General features: G+C 30.8%; 2 protein-coding genes across 3 annotated transcripts; one reads left to right on the forward strand and one right to left on the reverse strand.

Moving 5' to 3' along the window:
• Positions 1-13,212: 13,212 nt before the first annotated feature.
• Positions 13,213-17,843, forward strand: LOC108915867 (nudC domain-containing protein 1). 2 transcript variants are annotated; one of them, XM_018722015.1, is made up of 4 exons: positions 13,213-13,245; positions 13,302-14,603; positions 16,977-17,267; positions 17,501-17,843. In XM_018722015.1, the coding sequence occupies exons 2-4, from the start codon at positions 13,449-13,451 to the stop codon at positions 17,768-17,770; spliced, it is 1,716 nt and encodes a 571-aa protein (XP_018577531.1). In that variant the 5' UTR covers positions 13,213-13,245; positions 13,302-13,448; the 3' UTR covers positions 17,771-17,843. The 2 variants fall into 2 exon arrangements, with proteins under 2 accessions (XP_018577531.1, XP_018577530.1); XM_018722014.2 differs by having other exon boundaries at positions 13,213-14,603.
• LOC108915868 (epimerase family protein SDR39U1) lies at positions 17,768-19,513 on the reverse strand. The gene is made up of 3 exons (XM_018722016.1): positions 19,385-19,513; positions 18,647-19,332; positions 17,768-18,091 (listed from the first exon to the last, which is right to left on the reverse strand). The coding sequence occupies exons 1-3, from the start codon at positions 19,407-19,409 to the stop codon at positions 17,894-17,896; spliced, it is 909 nt and encodes a 302-aa protein (XP_018577532.1). The 5' UTR covers positions 19,410-19,513; the 3' UTR covers positions 17,768-17,893.
• Positions 19,514-21,067: the final 1,554 nt, after the last annotated feature.

Here is a 21,067-nt window from a genome sequence, read left to right on the forward strand (position 1 = left end):
CAACACGGATACATTTTATGGTTTGTGGAATTTCATAAATACTTCTGCTATTTATTTGCTATGATGAAAACTACAGTTGAAATAGAACCGATGCGTTACGTAATCGTTTATATTCGGTCCACCTTGCAGATTTTCGAGACTATTTTAATCAAAATTAAAAAATTTTATCGTTATTTCAAATAATATGGAATAGTATATAGGGTGTTTCTGAAATACGTGCGTTTCTTGAAATGGGTGAGGGCACGAAAATGATCAACTTTTAATAAGCAACTTATGGTCTAAAATATTACGTTTTACATTGGAAAAAAAATCTCATGAAGGTTTAAACAAATTTAAAGCCGTTTCTCGTGCGGCAGCCAGCTGTACCTTTGATATCGAAGCTGCCGCGCGCCGCAGTGCGAAAACGCTAATGGCGGTTTTGTCGCTTTAAATTTTGTGTTCGAAAATGCTGAAATTTATTCAAATATCGTTTAAAAGTAACAAAAAAATAAATGAATAAACGAATTACTTACCAATAGACGGTATGCTATACAAAAATTGTTGTTTCCATGTCATAATAAACATGCTTCCAAACGTCGGTCAAAATTAATTCACGTATAGTCTTCCCGAAGTCAGTTGAACATGTAAAAAAACGCCTGACAATCAAAGGAGGAGGGCCCCTTAGGCCGGTTTTTAGCCTAATTTATTTTTGGCTAAAAAAATCTGAACAAATTTTGTTTAGTACCTACCTACTTTCCCCTCCACCCCCTTAAATGAGATGACGCACATTTACATTGAATAAAACGAAAAATTAAAAATCAATAATTATACATACATGTTTGTGCATATTTGATTAGCCACTTTGAATTTCGTGATTCTGAATTAATAATTGTAATCAGTGATCCAAGAAAGTTTCTATAAACAAATATTTGAGGATTATGAACATCTTTTTAATTTTTTTGTCCGCCATATGGCATACGTCATTTTGAATTTCGTAATTCTGCCTTCAGATTCGTAATCAGAGACCCAAACAACCCCACTACACAAAAATTCATGCATTTTAAAGACATTTTAATTTATTTGTCCGCCATATTGAATCCGCCATTTTGAAATTCGTGATTTAGAGTCCAGATTCGTAATCATAGACCCAAAAAACCTCATTACAAAAAAATTCATGCATTTTGAAGACATTTTCAAATTTTCTTATCCGCCATTTTGATTCTGAGGCCAGATTCGTCATCAGCGACCCAAAAAACTCTTCATATGTAAGATTCATAGGAATTGAATGTCTTCCGCATCTCTAAGCTCTTTAAAGATTCCTCTAATAAGCGATGGTTTCCCCGACATTTAAGGGGGTGGAGGGGGAAAGGAGGGTGAGGGGGTTGGTCAGTTTAGGGTGAAAACGATTCAGTATTGCTAGTAGGTACTAAAAAAAATTTTTCAGCCAAAAATAAATTAGACCAAAAACCGGCTCTCCTCCTTTAATGACTTTCATAGGCGTACCTAAAAAAGTTTTCTGCTAAAGGTAAAAAATTATAATAATTTGTATGTAATGTGTAGAAAATTTCTATTATGTGTTCATTTGGCCGACAACATATTTTAATTTTTATATCCTCAAACAATTTTATTATATTGATGGTAAATTTCGTTTTGTTCCGTTTCAAAATGTCTCCAAAATGACATGTTGTTAATAATATTATTTCTCCCCTTCGCAATTGTAATATCAGTTATTAATAGAAGGTGCCTATAATAAATTAAAATTACCTGAATCACACCAAATTCCGCATTGCTGCACTGCACTGCTGGGCAATTTGTCAAGCACTTGTCAACAGCTGAGGTTTATTGGCCAGTGGCCCAATGCGGCTGTGTTTGTATTTCGTTTGCCCGCGCTCGCATTCTTCAATTGGGCGTATACATTTCTAGCACCTACAGTTTAGTTCGACCAGACCTGTATATAGCTAAATAACTATGGGAACAAGTTTTTCAAATATTTCAATGCCGAGGTGCTTGCTGCGTCAGCGACCGAACCTGGTACATACTATCAACCACTTGGTTCTTCAATTGAAATCGGAAAGATTATACGTGTGAGTCCCGGCATTTGTCGAATTTCATTAGCTGCAGCAAAAATACGCTGTTGAAGATCTGCTGCATCGACAATACGCGTTCGGTACACGTTAATTTTGTTTCATACACTCCCAAACAAAAAATTCCAGAGTGTTCATATCCGAACGTACAGGGTCATTCCACCTTTCCGGAAAACTGGTATGTAAAAATTCAGAAACTGCACGAGAAACGTGGGAAAGGGGCACCAGCATGCATGTAAAACATTTGGGCACGGATTTCTAAAGGGACGTCTTCCAACAAATCCGGTAAGGGTACTGTAAATAAACAACACCATTTAAACGTACAGATAACACTATCGGAACGAGTAATCTGTAACCAAAAACACCGCACCACACATCCCTGTACAACATGAGGTTTTGCATCACACCAATAGTGAATGTTGTGAAAATTTAGTATGCCGTAAAACAACATTCATCCGTAAAAAGCACATTGCTTGTAAAATCCGGATCTTGTGCTATTCGATGTCGAAACCACTGGTAAAATTCCACACGAGGCTGAAAATCATTGTTATTTAATTCCCGAACCTTTTGTATATACATGATAGAGGTGTAATAATAACTGTTACCATAGTACACCCACCCATTGCTAATGTCGCGAGTACTGCGCCTCGAATCTTCCTCAACGAGGTTTATGATGTTTTCTTCGTAGTCGTAGTCTTCTATCGTTCTATTGTTAGGTTGTCGTCTGTTACGGTAACGGACCGCATACAAACGACAAGTCTCATTTAACTGGTACTTACATTCTCCGTACACCATATCTGCTAGTGCTTGATCAGAAAACATTTTATACGCCGGTTAAGTAATACTGCAACACATAACTGTAGAACACAAGACATACTGGCCTACCATTAGATTTGCTTGATTGTAGAAATCACGTGGAAATCAATTAGAGAAACGCTTCACCCATGTAGTAAGTCCGAAGCATTCTAGCCGTGCACGTGCACAAGATGCACAGGGTGGGCTTACATTTATGGTTAATTTTCTTCATTAATTTTCTCGAAAACAGAAGCATTTTGAACATCAGTTGCTTAATAAAAGTTGCTCATTTTCGTGCCCTTTACCACCCTTTTAAAGGAACGCCCTTATTTCAGAATCACCCTGTATAAGGGTCACATTTTCGAAACTAATATAAAAAACGCTACAAATTCTACTATAGACGCGAAGTTGCTACATTTACTTTTAAGTTAAAACACATTTCTTTTCACATTTGGTTGTTATCGTGAAAATATCTGCTTGTTTTAGGATTCTTACCTGTGTAATTCTTTTCTGGTTAGAACATATATCTCACTTGATATTTTTAATTGAAATAAGATTTCGCTATTTTTTACTTTTGTAATAAAATATTTATGTTACTGAATCAGTGACAACAAACTGCGATCGATTTCCAAGACCACCCGATTTGAAACCACTGAATTAATTTCTGTCTTCTCGACAGATTCTCAGATTCAGAGAATTACATATTTTTATTTAATTCTACCACATTGAAAAGACAAAGAAGTTCTAGATAAATAGGAAATCTTTTACGCCAAATGTGTCTGATTTTATAAAATTAATTAAAGATTTGTAATTTAAATATTCATTCCTTTTATTTTCCATTCAAAACTGACAGTATTCACTAAATTTAGTAACTTCTTCCCAGCGTTTATAGAATTTGTGACTTTCTAAAAAGCGATTAAAAATTTTAAAAAATTCCATTATAAAAAAGTATTCTAATGATTATAAATAAGAAAACATTGAACTGAAATCATATACTGCCTGTATGTAAGTAAAATAAATATTAAATAAAAATATTAACTGTGAGCATATTAAAAGAAAACTAAAAATATGTATAAATAATGATTTCACGATTTTAAAATTGTTTAAATTATAATTACGTTAATGTAATTAAATGCAAAATTCATTTTGTTACTTTTATTTTATTTATATTTTCATTACTGTACTTAATTATTTCTATAAATACAAAATGAGACGATCATTTAAAACGCAATGCTGAATAAAATTGGTTCACTAGTTTTTATTTCTTTTTTTTAGTTATTTCATGAGTGTTTCATCAGGTTTAACTTTTCATGGAACCACCCTTACGTCTCGGTTACTCGAATGTTTTCACATTTTAGCACGAAATTACCTGCAAAACGATTATTCTGTTGCAAATAGAAGATTCTAAATTCTTTCTTGAGTTTAAAAAAATATATTTTTAAACAAGAACTTACATAATAACTACATATGATTACTTAAAATATTGTGATAGCATCACCTCACTCTTAACAGAACTATAAAAAAATTCTTTATTCTATCCAGAAATTCCGCTCTATATAATCCATTTCTTCAACTGCATTGAATCATACGAAATATTTTAAAATTAAATAGAAGTCATAAATGCAGAAGATAACAGTTAAATTCTTAATTAAAACATTGCTAAGTTGAAATAAGTTAAATCTAGGTTAATTTCTAGGGCAGCAACATGCATTATCTTCATTTCAGTTAACCAACTCCCTTTTCCCATGGGGTTTTCAACTCTTTTACTACTATTATTTTTTAATATTTCTTGCCCAATAATTCCTCTACATGTTTTTGTTTACTTTTATTTTGTAAAACCTCTTTAATACGAAGCCTGTCCTTATAAACTTTTTTTTAATAGTGCTTTCAGAAACGGAGATAATTATTGTTTATAAATGTAAAAATATTAGTAATATAGGTTCCCACACAAATATATTTTTAAAAGTTAAATATTATCGAGAATTTGATAACTTCATACAAAATAAAATGTGAAATTAGAATCTTATCTAACTTACATAGATACCTTGGAGTACTTAGATCCTAAACAATTTGAAAGCTATTTTATTTAATTTGGTACAAAGAAGTTACATAATTTTTTAACGCCCACACCTTTTTTTAATTTTAAATTGAACGCCTGTGACTGAAGTCAAATTTTGTGGTATCAAAATAATCGGTAATTTCGTAATAAAATCTTGAAACGTTTCAATTTAAAATAACCGAGATACAAGGGTGATTCTATGAAAAATTAAACATAGATACAGAGGAAGTCCGGGCAAAAAGATTATTTAATTTTAAATCCCGTAACCGAAATTAATAATGACAAAAGCCTAATTTTTTTAGTTTTTATATTATGTATGTTTGGCAACAGAAAACATTTTACGAAATCAAAAACTGGGATACCATTTACCCATACACAAAATAAAAGGAACTCATCTAAATCATTATATTTTGATCCAAGGACTCTGTGACCGAGCGGTGACCTAATTTTTCTGGGATACTCTGTACACTGACGTTGGTTTTATAAGTCGAGAGAAGACTTTTTTTTACTTTGCCCGGACTGTTCACTTCACCCAAGATTGTCCAAAGTATAAACTATAAAATAAATACCTAATACATATAATAAATAAGACGGCATTTAAAAAAAACAGAAACATAAATGTTATGTAAAATAATCGTGTACATTCTTCGTGTTAAAAAATTCAAGAATATCATCCAATTCTACCAAAAATTTAAATTAAAAAGTTAGAGATTTAAAGAAGAAAAAGGTCTTTTAAAATTCATTATAATATTCAGTAGCAATATTCTGGATTAGAATGGCAGTATTAGATTGACGCTAAAAGCTGTCATGTGCTACGTTTATTTGACACAAACAATCCTTTTGCTCCATATTGAGGAAGGTCATGAAAAAATGGCAGAAATGATAATGTACCTACCTTCCCCATCTACAAAATGCTCATGGTTGTTTCAATACGCACAATTTTATATGAAGTCATTGTTTCCGGTGTAAATATGACATAACTTCTCACAATAATTAGCGAAGTAGATTTAAATTCCTATGATATAGTTATTTTCCAAACTTTTGCCACTTGTTTTCATTTATTTGTCAAATTTAATTATTTATTTACACTTAAGAATGTTAAGATGTACTATATTAAAAATAATATACATAATAATATTTACCGACGCTCACTTAAAATTAATAATAATAATGGAGTATTTGTTCTTAACATATATCTCGAAAACATAGTATCTTAACATATTTTGTTAAATATACTTTATCTAAATTCTCGTAAAAGATGTAAGTACATATTTGTAACGTATATCTAAACTGGTGTCATTAATGACGTAAACCTTAATTATAATTAAATTATCTTCATTTTGTTCTAACAATTGTATAATTGTCCATTGACTGTTGATACCACATATACAGAAATTTTGAACACGTATCATCAAACGTAACAACTTAAAACTATGAAGTTTTCGCAAAAAATTTTAGACAGAATGCGTGTTTAAAATTTTGATACTTATTTCTGGGATACCCTGTATATAAGTACCTGTGTTGAATAACGATGTCATTTTCATTGTATGTAAAAATAGTAATTTCATGTTTAGTGAATATAAAAATGACATTCACGTACACAATTTAAGGGATAAAAGTGCGAGTTTTTAAAAGACTCAAAAAATAATCGTATTTACTGCAAATTAAGGTTAAATCAGGGCAAAAATTCCTTTAGTTACATCTACAAATTGATTTTTTTTCAAAACGAATATTTATTATAATTTTACTGTATTTAACTTATAAATATATTTTTTTTCCTTTTTTATAGCGTATTTTGCCACCTGTTAAAAAATTTAAAAACTGATTAAATAAACCCTTGTTCCAGAAGAATCTCTAGAGGATTATTTTTGTAAAAATAGTTTTGCCTAATCAAAAATCTCCCACAAAAAAAAACAGAAGGATACAAAATTCAAAATTCACTATAAATCACGCACTTTAAAAACTTTTTTATATTTCGAAAATGTGTCTGTTTTCTTCTTCTAAACTTACGACTTGCCATTAATTACACAGGCTGACAAAAAAAAAATCGTGTGTTTTTGAGACGTGAAAAATATCTAGAAAGAGTAATGTATTATTGTTTTCTACTTTCAAAGTAAATTTAATTGTCGGTTCATTGTTATTAGTATTATCTTGAAAAATATTTAATTCCTCAATGGTAACAGGTCAAATTGCAAAATGTCGTCTGCATATCTCCACTAAAAATTGGTGATAATGAAGATCCCATTGCCATTCCGATAAAATTTACTAGATATTTAATTGAAAATATGTAGTTTTTATACATAAACTTGGTATACTCCTACTTAAGTTATCTACTTCTGTCTTGCAAATTATCATTTTCTAAATTATATTTGATAATATAAGTATTTTATCTACTGGTATATTAGCGAATAGACTGACCTCATCAAATCTAGCCATTAAATAACTAGTATTAAAATGATTTAAAGAAAGTTTTTCCAATAGATGGTTACTATTTCCAATGTATGAATCAGAATCTCCAATAATTATTGTGCCAATTTATTACAAGAATAATTAATGAAACTATCTAGGGGATATCACGTTTATAAATTTTTGGTAAACCATAAAAGTTAGGTGGATATACGGATTTTAAATTTTTCTCTCATTACTTGAATATTCTTGTTTATATTATATAATATCTTATAAATTTTATTTTCTATTGATTTGGGTGGGTCTTTATTTAATTTTGTATAATTTCCTTCATTAATTAAATTAGATATACCTATTTGAATCCAATGTTTTGTTTAGAATAACTGAAGCATTGCCTTTATCAGCTGGCAAAATTTTAATATTATCATTTTTTAATTAATCCTTTCTTCTTTTAAAAAGTTATTTCTAGACTGTATTTTTTCTAGATTTCAAATTTTAATATAATTCTGTATTCACTGGGTTAGTTTAAGAGCAATTTTTATGAAGTTTGTCCTATTTCTGTCATTATGTCAAACGTAGGAAAAAAAATCTGTTAAAGCATAATTTGATCCTTTATTCAGAACTAATTTTTCAGGCGTTGTCTATTTGACAGATTAATGACTATTTTATCTACTTTAAATTTAAATTAGTTCTGTTTTTCTTGATGTAGTGTTTTAAATTTGTTTAAATATATATTATCCTACCTACCTTCACAAATCTCCTGTCCATTACAGTGTCTTATTAAATGTTCGAGTCCCACGTGACCGCGTCAGGCAACCAAACTTACAATGGAGTAAATTATTAAGACAAACTTCCTTAAAGACAGATGATAGCGTATTATTTGAGAGCAGAAGTTTATTTTATTAGTACTTAAATGTTTTACACAGGTGGCAAAATATCCATAAATAAGGACAAAAAAATTAATAACTTCGGACAATATGAATGGTTTTAGAAACAAATTGTGGAAAATGCTCTAATTTAATTTTAAATTTACAATTGCAACTCAATACTAAATGTATTGTAAATACTTAGCAGTTTTCAGATAGAGTAAATAAATGTTTGCTTTTGATAGATATAGTTATATGTAGATAGTTAATATCAATATAAAGATCATCAAATGTGCTGTGTACCTTATTGCGATGTGAAACTGATGTCTTACGGATATTTGTAGAAAGCTACGGGTATAGTTAAAAAAATATTGAGTGGAAAAATGTTTTTAATAGAAACCGGACATCAGGAGGCTACGTGGATAAAGTATACCATAGGGCCTTATTTGTGAGTTTCTTGTTTTATTTCGTGTTTTCCTACCTTCATAAGATTACACCGCATATAAAATAATGGACTCATTTAGATTTTTTTTTATTAAACGATAAAAAGAGCACAAAGAACGGTATAATATAAATATGCCGGTAAGATTCAATGTTTTCGCCTCACGACCGGTCCAAAATATCACTGCTACGTCGCAAAAATAGAAGCAGAACGCGCTTCTGTACCATAAAACCTGCTACATTACGGTGAAAAATAGTTCGGGACAACCCCTGCATAATAAATTTTATTTTTATTAGGAAATATAAAAAATACAATTTCTTTGGGTTCGATTATTTATATACTTCCATGTTACGAAAATAATACATTTTTGTAATAAATAAAAATAAAGGCGGTCCCAAAATTCACGCAAGAAGTAATCATTTTGATAGAACACACAGGTTTTTAATTCAAAATTGTAAATTTTTTATTGATTCATTCAAGTATACAGTGTCCCACCGGGAACTGCGTCGATCGATATCTAGGAAAGTACTGCTCCGAAAAATTTGAAGGTCACTTTATTAAATATTCCCTATACCTAGGAGTTATAGATTTTGAGATATTAATTTTGAAAGAAAAAATTTGACGGATGCAAGGGTTCGCGGAGATGCTAGTAACTTTTTTCAGGAGCGTGATATGAAGAGGATTTTTGGTACCTGTAAAGAGTATAGGTAACACTACATTATGGTATACCAACAAATTAAAACATTTAATACAAGGTGTCTCATTCTTGCTGTTACATTTTGATAACTTCAAACAGCTATAACTTTGTTAACTTAAAATGAACACCCTGTATTTTTTTAGTCTGTCGTATGCAGATTGAAATTTCCTTTCAAGCCATATAAGCATTGTTAGGGTTGCCGTTACTACTTTTAGAGATATTTGCAATTTTCTATTTTCTGGACACTTTTCCTCGTATCAGACCTGTTGTCAAGTTGGACATGACCAGAAACACTCCAAAACAATTAAAATAACTTGACTTTTGTCTATAAAAATTCTTGAGGATCACTAAATTTTCAGATTTTTCGGAGCAGTACTTTCCTAGATATCGATCGACGCAGTCTATATATCTCAATTTGTATTTAATTAATAAATTCCCCATTAAAAAATCACTTTTGTGTTCATCATTCATTAGAAATTAAAAAGCAAGAATGTCTTACTGAAATATGTATACCGAGTGTCTCGTAAAAACGCCGCAAACTATAACTCCACCTCCTTTTTGTCACGCCATTGTCATTTTGTTTAAATACACAATGTATATTTTTTGCTTAATTTGATTTTGCATTTTCACTAATAATTTACAATGAAAATACGCAACATATGTACTAGTAAATTTTATAATATAAAATTTTATATATAAGCTTAAAAACAGTTTAAAACATTGTTTTGGCACTTCACGTGTTTTATTAGAGTGCTCAAATTAATAGTATTCATTTTCTAATTAAAAATTTCTATCAGATTAAACAAAAAATAATGTATATTTTATTTAAAAATAAAAAAAAATCAATTGCTTGTCAGTAAATTGGGATTGAAAAAAATATTGACCATTTACTTTGGTGTTTATATTATTTTTGGAGCAGTTAACACCAACCTTTTGTTTTTATAGTCATACCAAAAATGGTTACAGTTTGCGGCGTTTCCTGTTAAACACTCAGTACATTATACTGAGTAGACCAGCCGTTTCAGAATCGTTACAGTTCCGTTTAATTACTATGAAATCACTAAATGAGCCCAATTTATTTTGTCTTGATACCCCCAACATTGAATAAATCACATGCTTGTATAAAAAATGTATTAACTAAGGCTTACCCATCCTTCCAATTATATGCTGCTATTCAACTTTTACGATATAAAATGTAAAACTAATTGTACATAATAGAAGCATTGTAGATAATGCTAAAAAATTAAGTGGTACATTCTTTGTACTTAGGTGTTTTATAAACTAATACTTTGTGAACATTGTATCTCTTCTAACATATGTTGTATATAATTTTATAAAGTATATTGGCGGTTCTGCCATATTACATATTATTAAATCCATATTTTTTATATAGAATTTATAGAAAAAAATCTCTTTTGAGAATTTCGTTTAAGCAAAGCCACAGATAATCATGTAAGAAATTACGTTTGTAATGAAAATGTTAATAATAAGATGTGCTATGTATAATTGTCTTTAAATTTATAAATTATTATGATGCAACAAAATGTGTACTTCCTCTATACATATACAAAGTGTTTTAACAATGTAGAATGTTTCATGGCAGTAACGTTGTTCTTAATACATAGGTATATAAAAATGAATTATATTAATTAAATTTTGAGAATCTACGACTATTGTGTAGATAAGAAAGACAACGAGGATGATAGAGATAAACATGAGGGCCTCGAAGGAAGAAATCGATTTTGATTAAGTTTTTAGTTTTTTTTCATAAAATGTTTTGTTTTGTCATACGGACCATTCACATTTCTAAATTTGTTATATCTAACTTAAGTATTATGCCCTGTAGGCACTTGCCAGTTTCAGTCGTTGTAACTGAAAAATAACGATACAAGCACTTGCGATTTTTAGAAGTACGATTATATAACCGCTGAAATACACTAGTCACAAAAATTAAAAGATAAAAAAAATCCTAAATTTTTAGGTGGTATTCAGAAGTCTTCGCGAAAAATGGTCGTAGATCACAAAAAAAGCAAATTGATGTTTAAAGTTGCCAGTTTCAAGATCTAAAAGTTATCGTATCGTTTAAGAAATCATAAGAAATTCAGCAGAAAGAAATCTTCAAAATTTTTGCTTCTCTTTCAAAAGGTCCACGAGCTTCAATATTTCTGAGTTGTTCAAGAGCTTTATTCAATTATTCTTTCATTTTTTCTTTTTTTTTTTCGATAATTAAAAAATAATATAATAATATAATAAAAAACGATAAGAAAATCTTGTAGACGATACTTTGAAGTTTTCAAAATCCTACTTGGATTTTTTGCACGATAATTAGTTTTCGAGTAATTAATTATTATCAAACCGAAAAGATCATTTTTGCTGTGAACGACGATAACAGCTCAAATTTAAGATGAATCAAACTAAAAGAGCTGAAAGGTGGGATTGCCAAAAAAAATTATTGAAACCCTTGGACCTTTTGAAAGGGAATCAAACATTTTTCTCCCTGAATTTTGTCACGATAAAAATGTTTAACTCTTAAATCCTGAAACTAATAACTTCCAATTTGCTTTTCTTATTGCCTTACGACTATTTTTCGCAAAAGTTAACGCCTTTTGAAAGTTACTTAAAAATTTAGGATCTTTTTTTTATCCTTCAATTTTTATAACTAATTTAGAAGAAGCGCACAGCATCAGTCTTTCAGGGGCTAAATAATTTTGAACTAAAAACCACAAGTGAAATTAGAAACATTGAATCCTGATAATAATTGTACAATTATTCTAATTTGTTGCAAGAAACACGTTGTATATTTAATAAAACTGCTACCAAAAGTGTAAAATGAAAAGTAATTTTTACATTAAAATATAAGCTGCATTGAAATTACCAGGTAGATAGATATACATGTTTAATTAAATATAGGTACCTATATCACATTATTATAATGTGTAAATTTGAAGATTCCCTCAATATTTCGACAAAATAGCAGCAGTTCTTTAATTCCTAGCAGCTCCATGTATGCCAATTATTTATTTACAGAACACACCAGACAGAAGTTCATTCTTGCCAATTGCTGTTATTTTGTCATTATTACACGTACCTAGATATCAGTACTAAAAAGTGAATGTTAAATGTTCTGTAAACATACCTAGACTATTGAAATAGGTACACACATATTAGCAAAATATTTAATTATTATTGTTAAAAACTTCACGAATTTTTTCTTATAAAAAATAAAAGTGAATAAAACCAAACTGTTTTAGACCATACAGCTCCCAAAATGGTTTAACTGATAAAAATATTTAAGTCGGAAAATTTAAACGTCCTGCTATTTGTCCATCATCGTCATCGTCCCGCATACATATATATTTGTAATCACCAAACATATAACTATAGGAGATTAAAATTGTGACTATGTTATGCAGTTATAAGTTTATAGTATGTATTTCCACTCTAAGAGATGTTCAAAATATTAATTGTGGCTTTAAATGCGTTATCTAAGCACATATTGTATGTTTACACCATATAGGTTATATCTAGAGTTAAATATAATATATTTTAATTTCATAAAAATTTATATGTTGTTGTATTTGTAAAATTTATAGAAATGTATTTATGTAGATATTATATATTTGACCAAACGTATTTTAATAGCTGAAAATATAAAATTACTCAAATATGAAAGTGTTTGTTATTAAACTAGAAGAAGATACTGCATGAAAGTTTTTCAGTGAATAAATAGAATTCCATTATTCATTTTGTAGTAGTTCCTTGCTAGCCACCGCTTGCGCCACTGTCGCTGTGTTCTATAGTTTTGAATGCAGTTTCCCGCCTAATGTTTTGTCTATGGTTTGTTTACATTGATATATAAATGAAAATGTGAGGTTAATTGAATACTTTTACTGTTTTCTGCTGGGACTGTGAGATGAGTGAGTACACCATAAAAAGAAAACAGAACAAATAATTGTAGATAACAACTTTCCAGTAATTTGGAGCCAAGTTGAATAGATTGTACGTTTAATGATAGTACTAGATTTTTGTATATCTTAATCATAAGCCTTGGTTATTCAAATTATATCTGTTAATCTGCCACTCATTTTCATTCCATCTTGTTGGAAAGACAATCAGAAAAATGGGGACCACTTTAATAGAATTGTCTCCAAATCGATTGTTATTAGATTCTAATTTTGATGGCTATAAATTATCGCTGCAAGAAATACCTATCAAGAAAAGAGATTTAAGTAAACCTGTAGATAGAATACTTTTAAATTCAAGTCAGTATAGTTTGCTTCATACGAAATTATATGGACTACACAATCATTTAATAGGAGACCACTTAGATGATGGTGAATCAATATATTTTGTGGATAACGAGTGGAATGTATGTAAAACATATTTCGATCCATTCAGTGGCGATCTAATAGATCCTGTGATAGTATGGCAGGTACCAAGAACGACTGAAAGAAAGACTGGAGATTATAATGTTACGTTAAAATTTGTAAATAAGAGTCTCGCTGTTTTAGCAGATGGAATAAGTTCTATGTATATCGTTAATACAGGTGCTCGAAATGACGATGATATATTCACTCTACTTTTTTCCGACAAAGTGATAGGATCCGATGAAGGTTTTATAATTGTAGATGCTGTATCAAAAACGGCATCGACTCAAAAAGAAGAATTGCACGTTTTGTTACTTAACATAAAACAGATTAATTTGGAAGAACGATTTGCTACGTTCTTGTACTGGGTGTCTTTTGCAAAAGAAGATAATCACTGGCAACAAATTGCTCTCAAACAATTAAAAACAAAAAGTGACGTTCAGTATGCCACATTGGAAAAGGATTGTAATGCAGTCTATGTTGTTAGTGATAGCGGTTGTAAATTCACTATTAATTCTGATTGCCCAGTAGTAGCAGATAATAATGTGCAAAATGTTCCTAAGACCTATCGGTGGTCACAAAATATTGAAGAAATCACTATAAAATTTCCACTTCCTTCGGAAAATATAAACAAGGATTTAGTTAATGTTATCACTAGACCAACAGAAATTGAAATAAATTATAACAAAAATAAATTGCTTAATGGCCAGCTACATCAACAAATTGATTCAGAATTGACTACATGGACTGTAGCAGATAATAATTTAGAAGTCGTATTATATAAAAATGAAACGGGGCTGATGTGGCCAGAGTTAGTCAGAGGTGACCAATCAGGAGAATACGTTTTAGATAGTTGTATCGTTCAAGAAGTAAATGAACAAATGGGACATTTATGTAGTGACACTGAGGTAAGTTAATAGTCGTCAAATATATATTTTTTAAAATGGTGTAGTCAGGTAAACCAATAGTCATACTACAATAGTGATTTTTAAACTTTTTTAGTCGAAGTACGCGTTAGAAGATTTAATTATATATATTCTAATTCATTATTCCTTCTACTCCTTGGATTGTCCTTATGACAAGATATAAGACGTTTAGGAGTGTCTCTGGTAGTTTCGATATCCCTATTATTTAGAGATAGAAAAGAAAATGTAGGTAATCTAATGTAAAAAACTGCGGGTTACTTATAAAACTTTATTATTATTTGATTATTTTCTGTGCTCTAGGTGGTGCTTGCATTGGATGTGAATTCATACGAAATTATAAATATGAATTCTTTACAAATTTTTCAAACAAACTAAGTGGTTACATTGGATACAAATTCTTGGTGTGGCAGTTCTTACCTTTTACTTTGTTGTCAAAACTTAAACAAAGCAAAATTCATACAATTCATTTTAATACTATAATATTACTTACATATTTGTCTCATGATAACTGTCTTTGATTATTACATATATTAATATGTTTGTACTATACTGTACTATGTTGGTGGCATTAAAAATTCACACAAATTTGAAAGAACAGAATACAAGCAGTGTAACTATATACAAATTAAAATATATATTGGGTCTGAGAAAAAGTTTGTGGCATTTTTTTAGTAAAATTCAACTGGTTTTCTTATAGTGTGAAAATGAACTTATTTAAACCAAATATGCTCCATTATTATTGATAATGGTTCGCCATTTTTCGGGTAAATCCACAATGCTATGAACCCAGCTTAATTCTAATGAGAAAGCTCTGCAGAGATTGGAAAAAGTGATAGTCAGTGGGAGCTATGTCTGGACTATGTGGTGGATGCATCAAAACTTCCCAACCAAGCTGTGTGTGATGAAAAACATCAACTTTTCTATTATACAATTCGGGCCGTTTTCTTTCAATTTCCTGACATAATCTCTCCAGTTGTTCACAGTAGAGTAGTAGAGAATCAATCGTCTGACCAACTGGAAGTAGCTCATGGTGGACAGTTCCCTTCCAGTCCCACTATACACACACATAGCATCACCATTTTCGACATCAATTCTGGCTTTACAAACTTGTGACGATTCACCATCCTTCCTCCATGATCTTTGATGTTTCCGATTGTTGTACGTGACCTATTTTTTATCACTAGTTATGATAAGTTTCAGAAATGACTGCATTTTATTGCGTTTCAGCAGCGCATCGCAGATATTAATTCAGTCTAAGATGTTTTTTGTGCTCAACTCGTGAAGAATTCTTACATCAAGATTCTTTTTGTAGCTAGCTTTGTCTAAATGGTTCAAAACAGTTTTATGGCCAATGTCTATCTTCATACCAATATCGACACCTCTGATATGCTTATCTTGCTGGATTTTTTCATGAATTTCAACAGCTATATCACTTACTGGACAACCTGAGCATAACTCGTCTTTCACGTCAAAATTACCAGAATGAAAGCGAACAATTTCCACGCAGCAGATTTTGTTAAGTACCTTCACCCCACACAGCAAATTTTCAAATGCAAACAACTCTCCAACCACTGCACCAATTTCGATGTTTATATAAGTAACGCTCGAAGTGTTATCTTTCCAACGAGCATTTATTGGTGTCGCTGCGATCAGTGTGAGTTATTTGCATTTAAGGCTATCTCTCTAGAAAAACGCCACAAACTTTTTACCAGACCTAATATATTTGTTTCAGTCTAAAATTTCATGCAATTTTGTGAAATGGATAGGTTTTTATATAAATTTGCTTTTGATGTAACCACCACCTTACTCTATCTGTCTTTGAGAGTTGGCAGATCAAGGCACCCAAACACTGTAACTGATAACATTGCAGGAAACAACTAGGATCATTTGTCAGTCAAACTCACCAGACATGTACTTGTTTTGGACTTAATAGTCCTCATCAGTATGCCATAAGTGAGACAAGACGAATAATTCAGCTATTTTTAATGTCAACTGTAAACATGAAGTGAATGTAGGTAGACATGGATATGCGAGACATATCTTTGGAAAAATGTTCATTTGAAAAACCCTATTTATTTTCAAAATTACTGTCACGTACTCCCAGGTTTGATTGATAACAAAAAGTAATTAAGTTATTATTTGAGATGAGTTTGTATGATTTCCAAATGAATATAGTGTTTTCAGTTTTAATTGAACAAACCTGGAGGATCAACCAAATTTTGAAAAAACAATAGTTTGAATAACTCATAAGGGAGACACAGAACGTTAAAGATCGAAAGTATTCTCGTAACCATCTAAATGAAAAAGTTTTCGTAACAAAATCATGGCAAAAACCTGTACATTTTTTCTTCATAGGCAATGCCACAATGTGGTACGACTTTCACATCCCAGCAAGTAGAAGAGTGTGATTTTGAAACGGACAAGGCCGTTACATTTGAAAGGTTAAATGGACTAACCAATAATATTACACATAAAATATATCTAGGTTCCCATCAAGTACTGTTAACGGCAAACTTAAATACTGACTTACCTCTTGCCCTAGGTATAAGGCATGATGTGGATGTATGCCTGTGGCAACCCCAAGGTTGTGGAGATGATTTTTCCATTTCCCATGAAGGAACACTACTCGCTTTCGGATATGTTCAAGTAAGCTGATACTGGTATAATTTTATTTAACTCTTATTAATCAAAGCAACTAAAAAAGTTCAGATGATGAAAAGTGCGCAAAAAAAGTTTTTTGTACTATATTTTGTATTTGTCTGCAAAAAATTGTTTTCTCTTCTTTATTTAGTCTTGAATTGTATTCATGCATGTATTTTAGTGACTGTTGCTTAAATTATTTTTTTTTAATGAAGTATCAGTATTCAAACTTATTTTAGGCTTCTAAACAAAATAGGAAGTTTTCTGTATGCCCACCAGATATGAGTTATTCGGTGATATGTGAATCCTCCGGACACCTGTTTATTTACAGACAAAAAAGGCCGATATCTACAAGTGAATTGAGGAATCGAACAACGGGAAGAAAAATTAACACTATCGCAGAGCAGCAAGTAATAAACGTTTCGAATGAGGAAGTCATAGGAATATACCCCACAAATAAAATATTATATTTATTATGCGAATCTTCGGTGAAAGCATTACAACTATAATTTTTAAATTTTTTATTAAGTACATAATAAATAATACAATGTAAGTTATTTCTACATATAAATATAATTATTGCATTGGAAACGATATTTCAGCCTTTTCATTATTAATACATAGGAAGTACTTCATTTTTCACTCACGATAGCCTTGCACGCCGATTCTATATCGGGATATTTATACTTGAATCCCACAGCTTGTGTTTTCTTTGGCAAAACTTTTTGTCCTTCTGTGATCATAACGGCTCTCTCCTTATTTAATAATAGATTTAGAACAAAACTTGGAAGCGGTACAAAAGCAGGTCGTCGAAGTGCTTTTGCAAAGGCCTGAAAAATACCGTGTGTAGAATATTCATAATATTGAGTCAATTCAAATATCTCAGAACTCCAGTCTCAAAAAGTACTAAACTTGAGCCAGAATTTATCTCTAATTGCCAGGACTGAAAAAAAATTTTGGGGGATTTACGAGATAGCTTATGCTATATGGCATCGGACACTTCTGTAACTACACTCGTGTCTACTCGTCACTAGCGATCAAAAATGGATATGCTGCAATAATCCTAAGTGTTAGCACATGCTCTCTATTTGGTGTGACAAGCTTGATGTGTACTATGAGCTGCTTCAACCGAATGAAACCATCATCGCAATTCGAGCAAAAGTACGATAAAGTAATTTTTCAACATGGCCGCTTGGCCACATGTTGCTCATAAAGTCAAAAATACTTAGAAACATTGAAATAAGATGAATAACCATCAGTCGTTTTTGAATTTTAATATCATAACAGCTTCTGTAGAAAACCACTTAAGTTTTTGCAGTATATTTTTTTTCTATATACATATTTCATATTATTTAACAGTACAGTGTAATTCCTCTGGTTCTTACCTTGGAAAAATCTTTATTTGTGCAAGGCTGAGGTGCGACACCATTGAGTATTCCTTCAACCTTTGGAGTTTCAATGGCATAAACTATAAGATTTATTAAATCATCTATATGAATCCAAGGCATAAATTGTGAGCCATTTCCAACAGGTCCTCCTAAACCCAAATAAAATGGGAGATATAGTTGTTTGATCATACCTCCCTCCTTCCCTAATACTACACCACTGCGTATAGTGACAGTTCGACAACAATTCCTAGCCTCAACATTCAAATCAGCAGCCTCTTCCCAATTTTTGCATAATTTAGAAAAGAAATCAAATTCCTCGCATTTCGAGTCTTCAGTATATTCTTTTTCTTGATTAGGTTTGTAAACACCAACTCCTGATATTGTGACAAATACTGATGGCTTCTGTTGTGCTTCGTTAATCATTTTGGCCAATGAAATTGTCGTATTAATTCTTGAAGTAAAAACATTCTGTTTAAATCCCGGTGTCCATCGCCTCCTGAAATCCATGACATTTTGACCAGCCAAATTAACTACAGCTGTTGTATCTTTAGGAAGACCTTTTGCGTGTAAATCACTCCAGGAGATATTTTGAATCCCAGGCATACGTGAAACAACGGTAATTCCATAACCTTTATTCTTTAAAATGTTACAGAGACGACTACCTATAAATCCTGTTCCACCACCTAGAAGATATATGTACAAATAATAATACAGTAGAACGTATTTTCTGCCAACCTATTAAAACGTTTGAAGCTGACATAATTGATTTTACTTCCAAATTATCTTTCACATAATAAATTCCTTTTACGTTTTATTTGCAAGAAAAATTTAGATAGAATAACAAAAATGTCGCGTTTGTCATACTGTCAATGTCAAAAAAAGAATTTTTTAAAATATCTCACAGTCCACAGAATATTAGAAAGTAATGGAAAATGCATAACTTAATAGAGATGGAATTTGAGTTCATTTCAATAGGTCAGTTCTCACTTCTCAGAAATAAGAAACGGCCAGACCAAATTACGGTAAATATTTAGGAAAAGATTTGTTTGCTAAAACTATATTTTCTCAAAGATGAACAGTACTTACGTGTTCTAGCTCTATATTATAGCTTTGTTCGTAAACCTACACAAAGTGTATTGTAGTGTAGTGAAATCCAGTGTTACACTAAAATAATAATTGTGCACCACTTTTAGAGAAAACATTTGGCTGTTCGTTAATTCAATTTGGGTAAACTTAAACTGGTATAACCTAATTGTAAATCATGGAGAAAATATTTGTGATGAGTGAATTATTTAGTGATTCTGGAAGCGAATCGGAATCAGATGATGAAGATTACCTTCGTAAAAAAATAAAAATTCATGTTTTATTGGAGACCTGTTTCCAAAAAAATAAAAGAAAGTGCATTACAAATTTTATAGAACTTGTTCGAAACTGTGAGGAAGCCGAATTTATCAGCCATTTCACAGTAAAATCAAATATTGCCAAATTCTTAATCTATCTAAAATATCTACCAAGATGTGACATTTGTGATAAAAGTTTCATTTTCGCGCCAAAAATATACTACACTACACTTTTACACCACCTTGTCAGCCAGTGTAGTAGTGTCTGCACTACTACACTACACTGGACTTTTCGAACACCTGGATTATACCTGCACTTGGCTACACTGCAATAAACGAACAACGTATTACTGCACTAGTGCAGCAGTGGAAGGTTTACGAACAAAGCTTATATATAGATATAACGATCGAAAAAACGAACTCAAGGTTATTTTCCCTCTAAAGCAATCTAATGATAAATCAGCTTAATGAGCATCTTCCTTGATTATCTATTATTATATTATTATTTATTTTTATTTTATTTTATTTATTTATTATTATTATCTATTATTATATTATTATTTATTTTTATTTTATTTTATTTATTTATTATTATTATCTATTATTATATTATTATATTATCTTCCTTGATTATTTGCATTACAAGAAGTTGATGAAAATTTAAGTATTTCTAAACCCTCGTATCGTGCATGATTAGGAATGTATTAGTGCAAAAAACTGTGTTATAACTCTATAACGTCAAACGAGAGAAGGAATCTTGGCTAACTTGGCTTGTTAGCAAAAGTGGAAACAATGGTCCATATATTTCATAGATGTATGATATTTAGATTATAATTTGAAATAAGCTAAATAAAAAAAAATTGATTGGCTAAATTTAAATGTACATCATAATTTTTAAATACAACCAATCAGTTGCTTTGTTTTTAGGTTATAACCATGGAAACTACACTCTAGTTTCCCTGGTTATAACCTTGAAAATTACGTATAAAAAATTCGCCTAGGAGTGAGGTGGGTAACCTTCTTCTTCTTCTTCTTTTTTTGGCCTTCACCCAGAGGGTATTTCATATATGTAATACTA

The sequence above is a fragment of the Anoplophora glabripennis genome, unplaced genomic scaffold, assembly GCF_000390285.2.
Source record: "Anoplophora glabripennis isolate ALB-LARVAE unplaced genomic scaffold, Agla_2.0 scaffold943, whole genome shotgun sequence".
Lineage (NCBI taxonomy): Eukaryota > Metazoa > Arthropoda > Insecta > Coleoptera > Cerambycidae > Anoplophora > Anoplophora glabripennis.

Excerpts from the sequence above, each read along its gene's own strand:
- LOC108915867 (XM_018722014.2), top strand. The coding sequence starts at position 13,449 with ATGGGGACCACTTTAATAGAATTGTCTCCAAATCGATTGTTATTAGAT. Across the intron at positions 14,604-16,976 it reads ATTTATGTAGTGACACTGAG|GCAATGCCACAATGTGGTAC; the intron begins GTAAGTTAATAG and ends TTTTCTTCATAG. Across the intron at positions 17,268-17,500 it reads TCGCTTTCGGATATGTTCAA|GCTTCTAAACAAAATAGGAA; the intron begins GTAAGCTGATAC and ends AACTTATTTTAG.
- LOC108915868 (XM_018722016.1), bottom strand. The coding sequence starts at position 19,409 with ATGTCAGCTTCAAACGTTTTAATAG. Across the intron at positions 19,333-19,384 it reads AGCTTCAAACGTTTTAATAG|GTGGTGGAACAGGATTTATA; the intron begins GTTGGCAGAAAA and ends TATATCTTCTAG. Across the intron at positions 18,092-18,646 it reads CAAATAAAGATTTTTCCAAG|GCCTTTGCAAAAGCACTTCG; the intron begins GTAAGAACCAGA and ends GGTATTTTTCAG.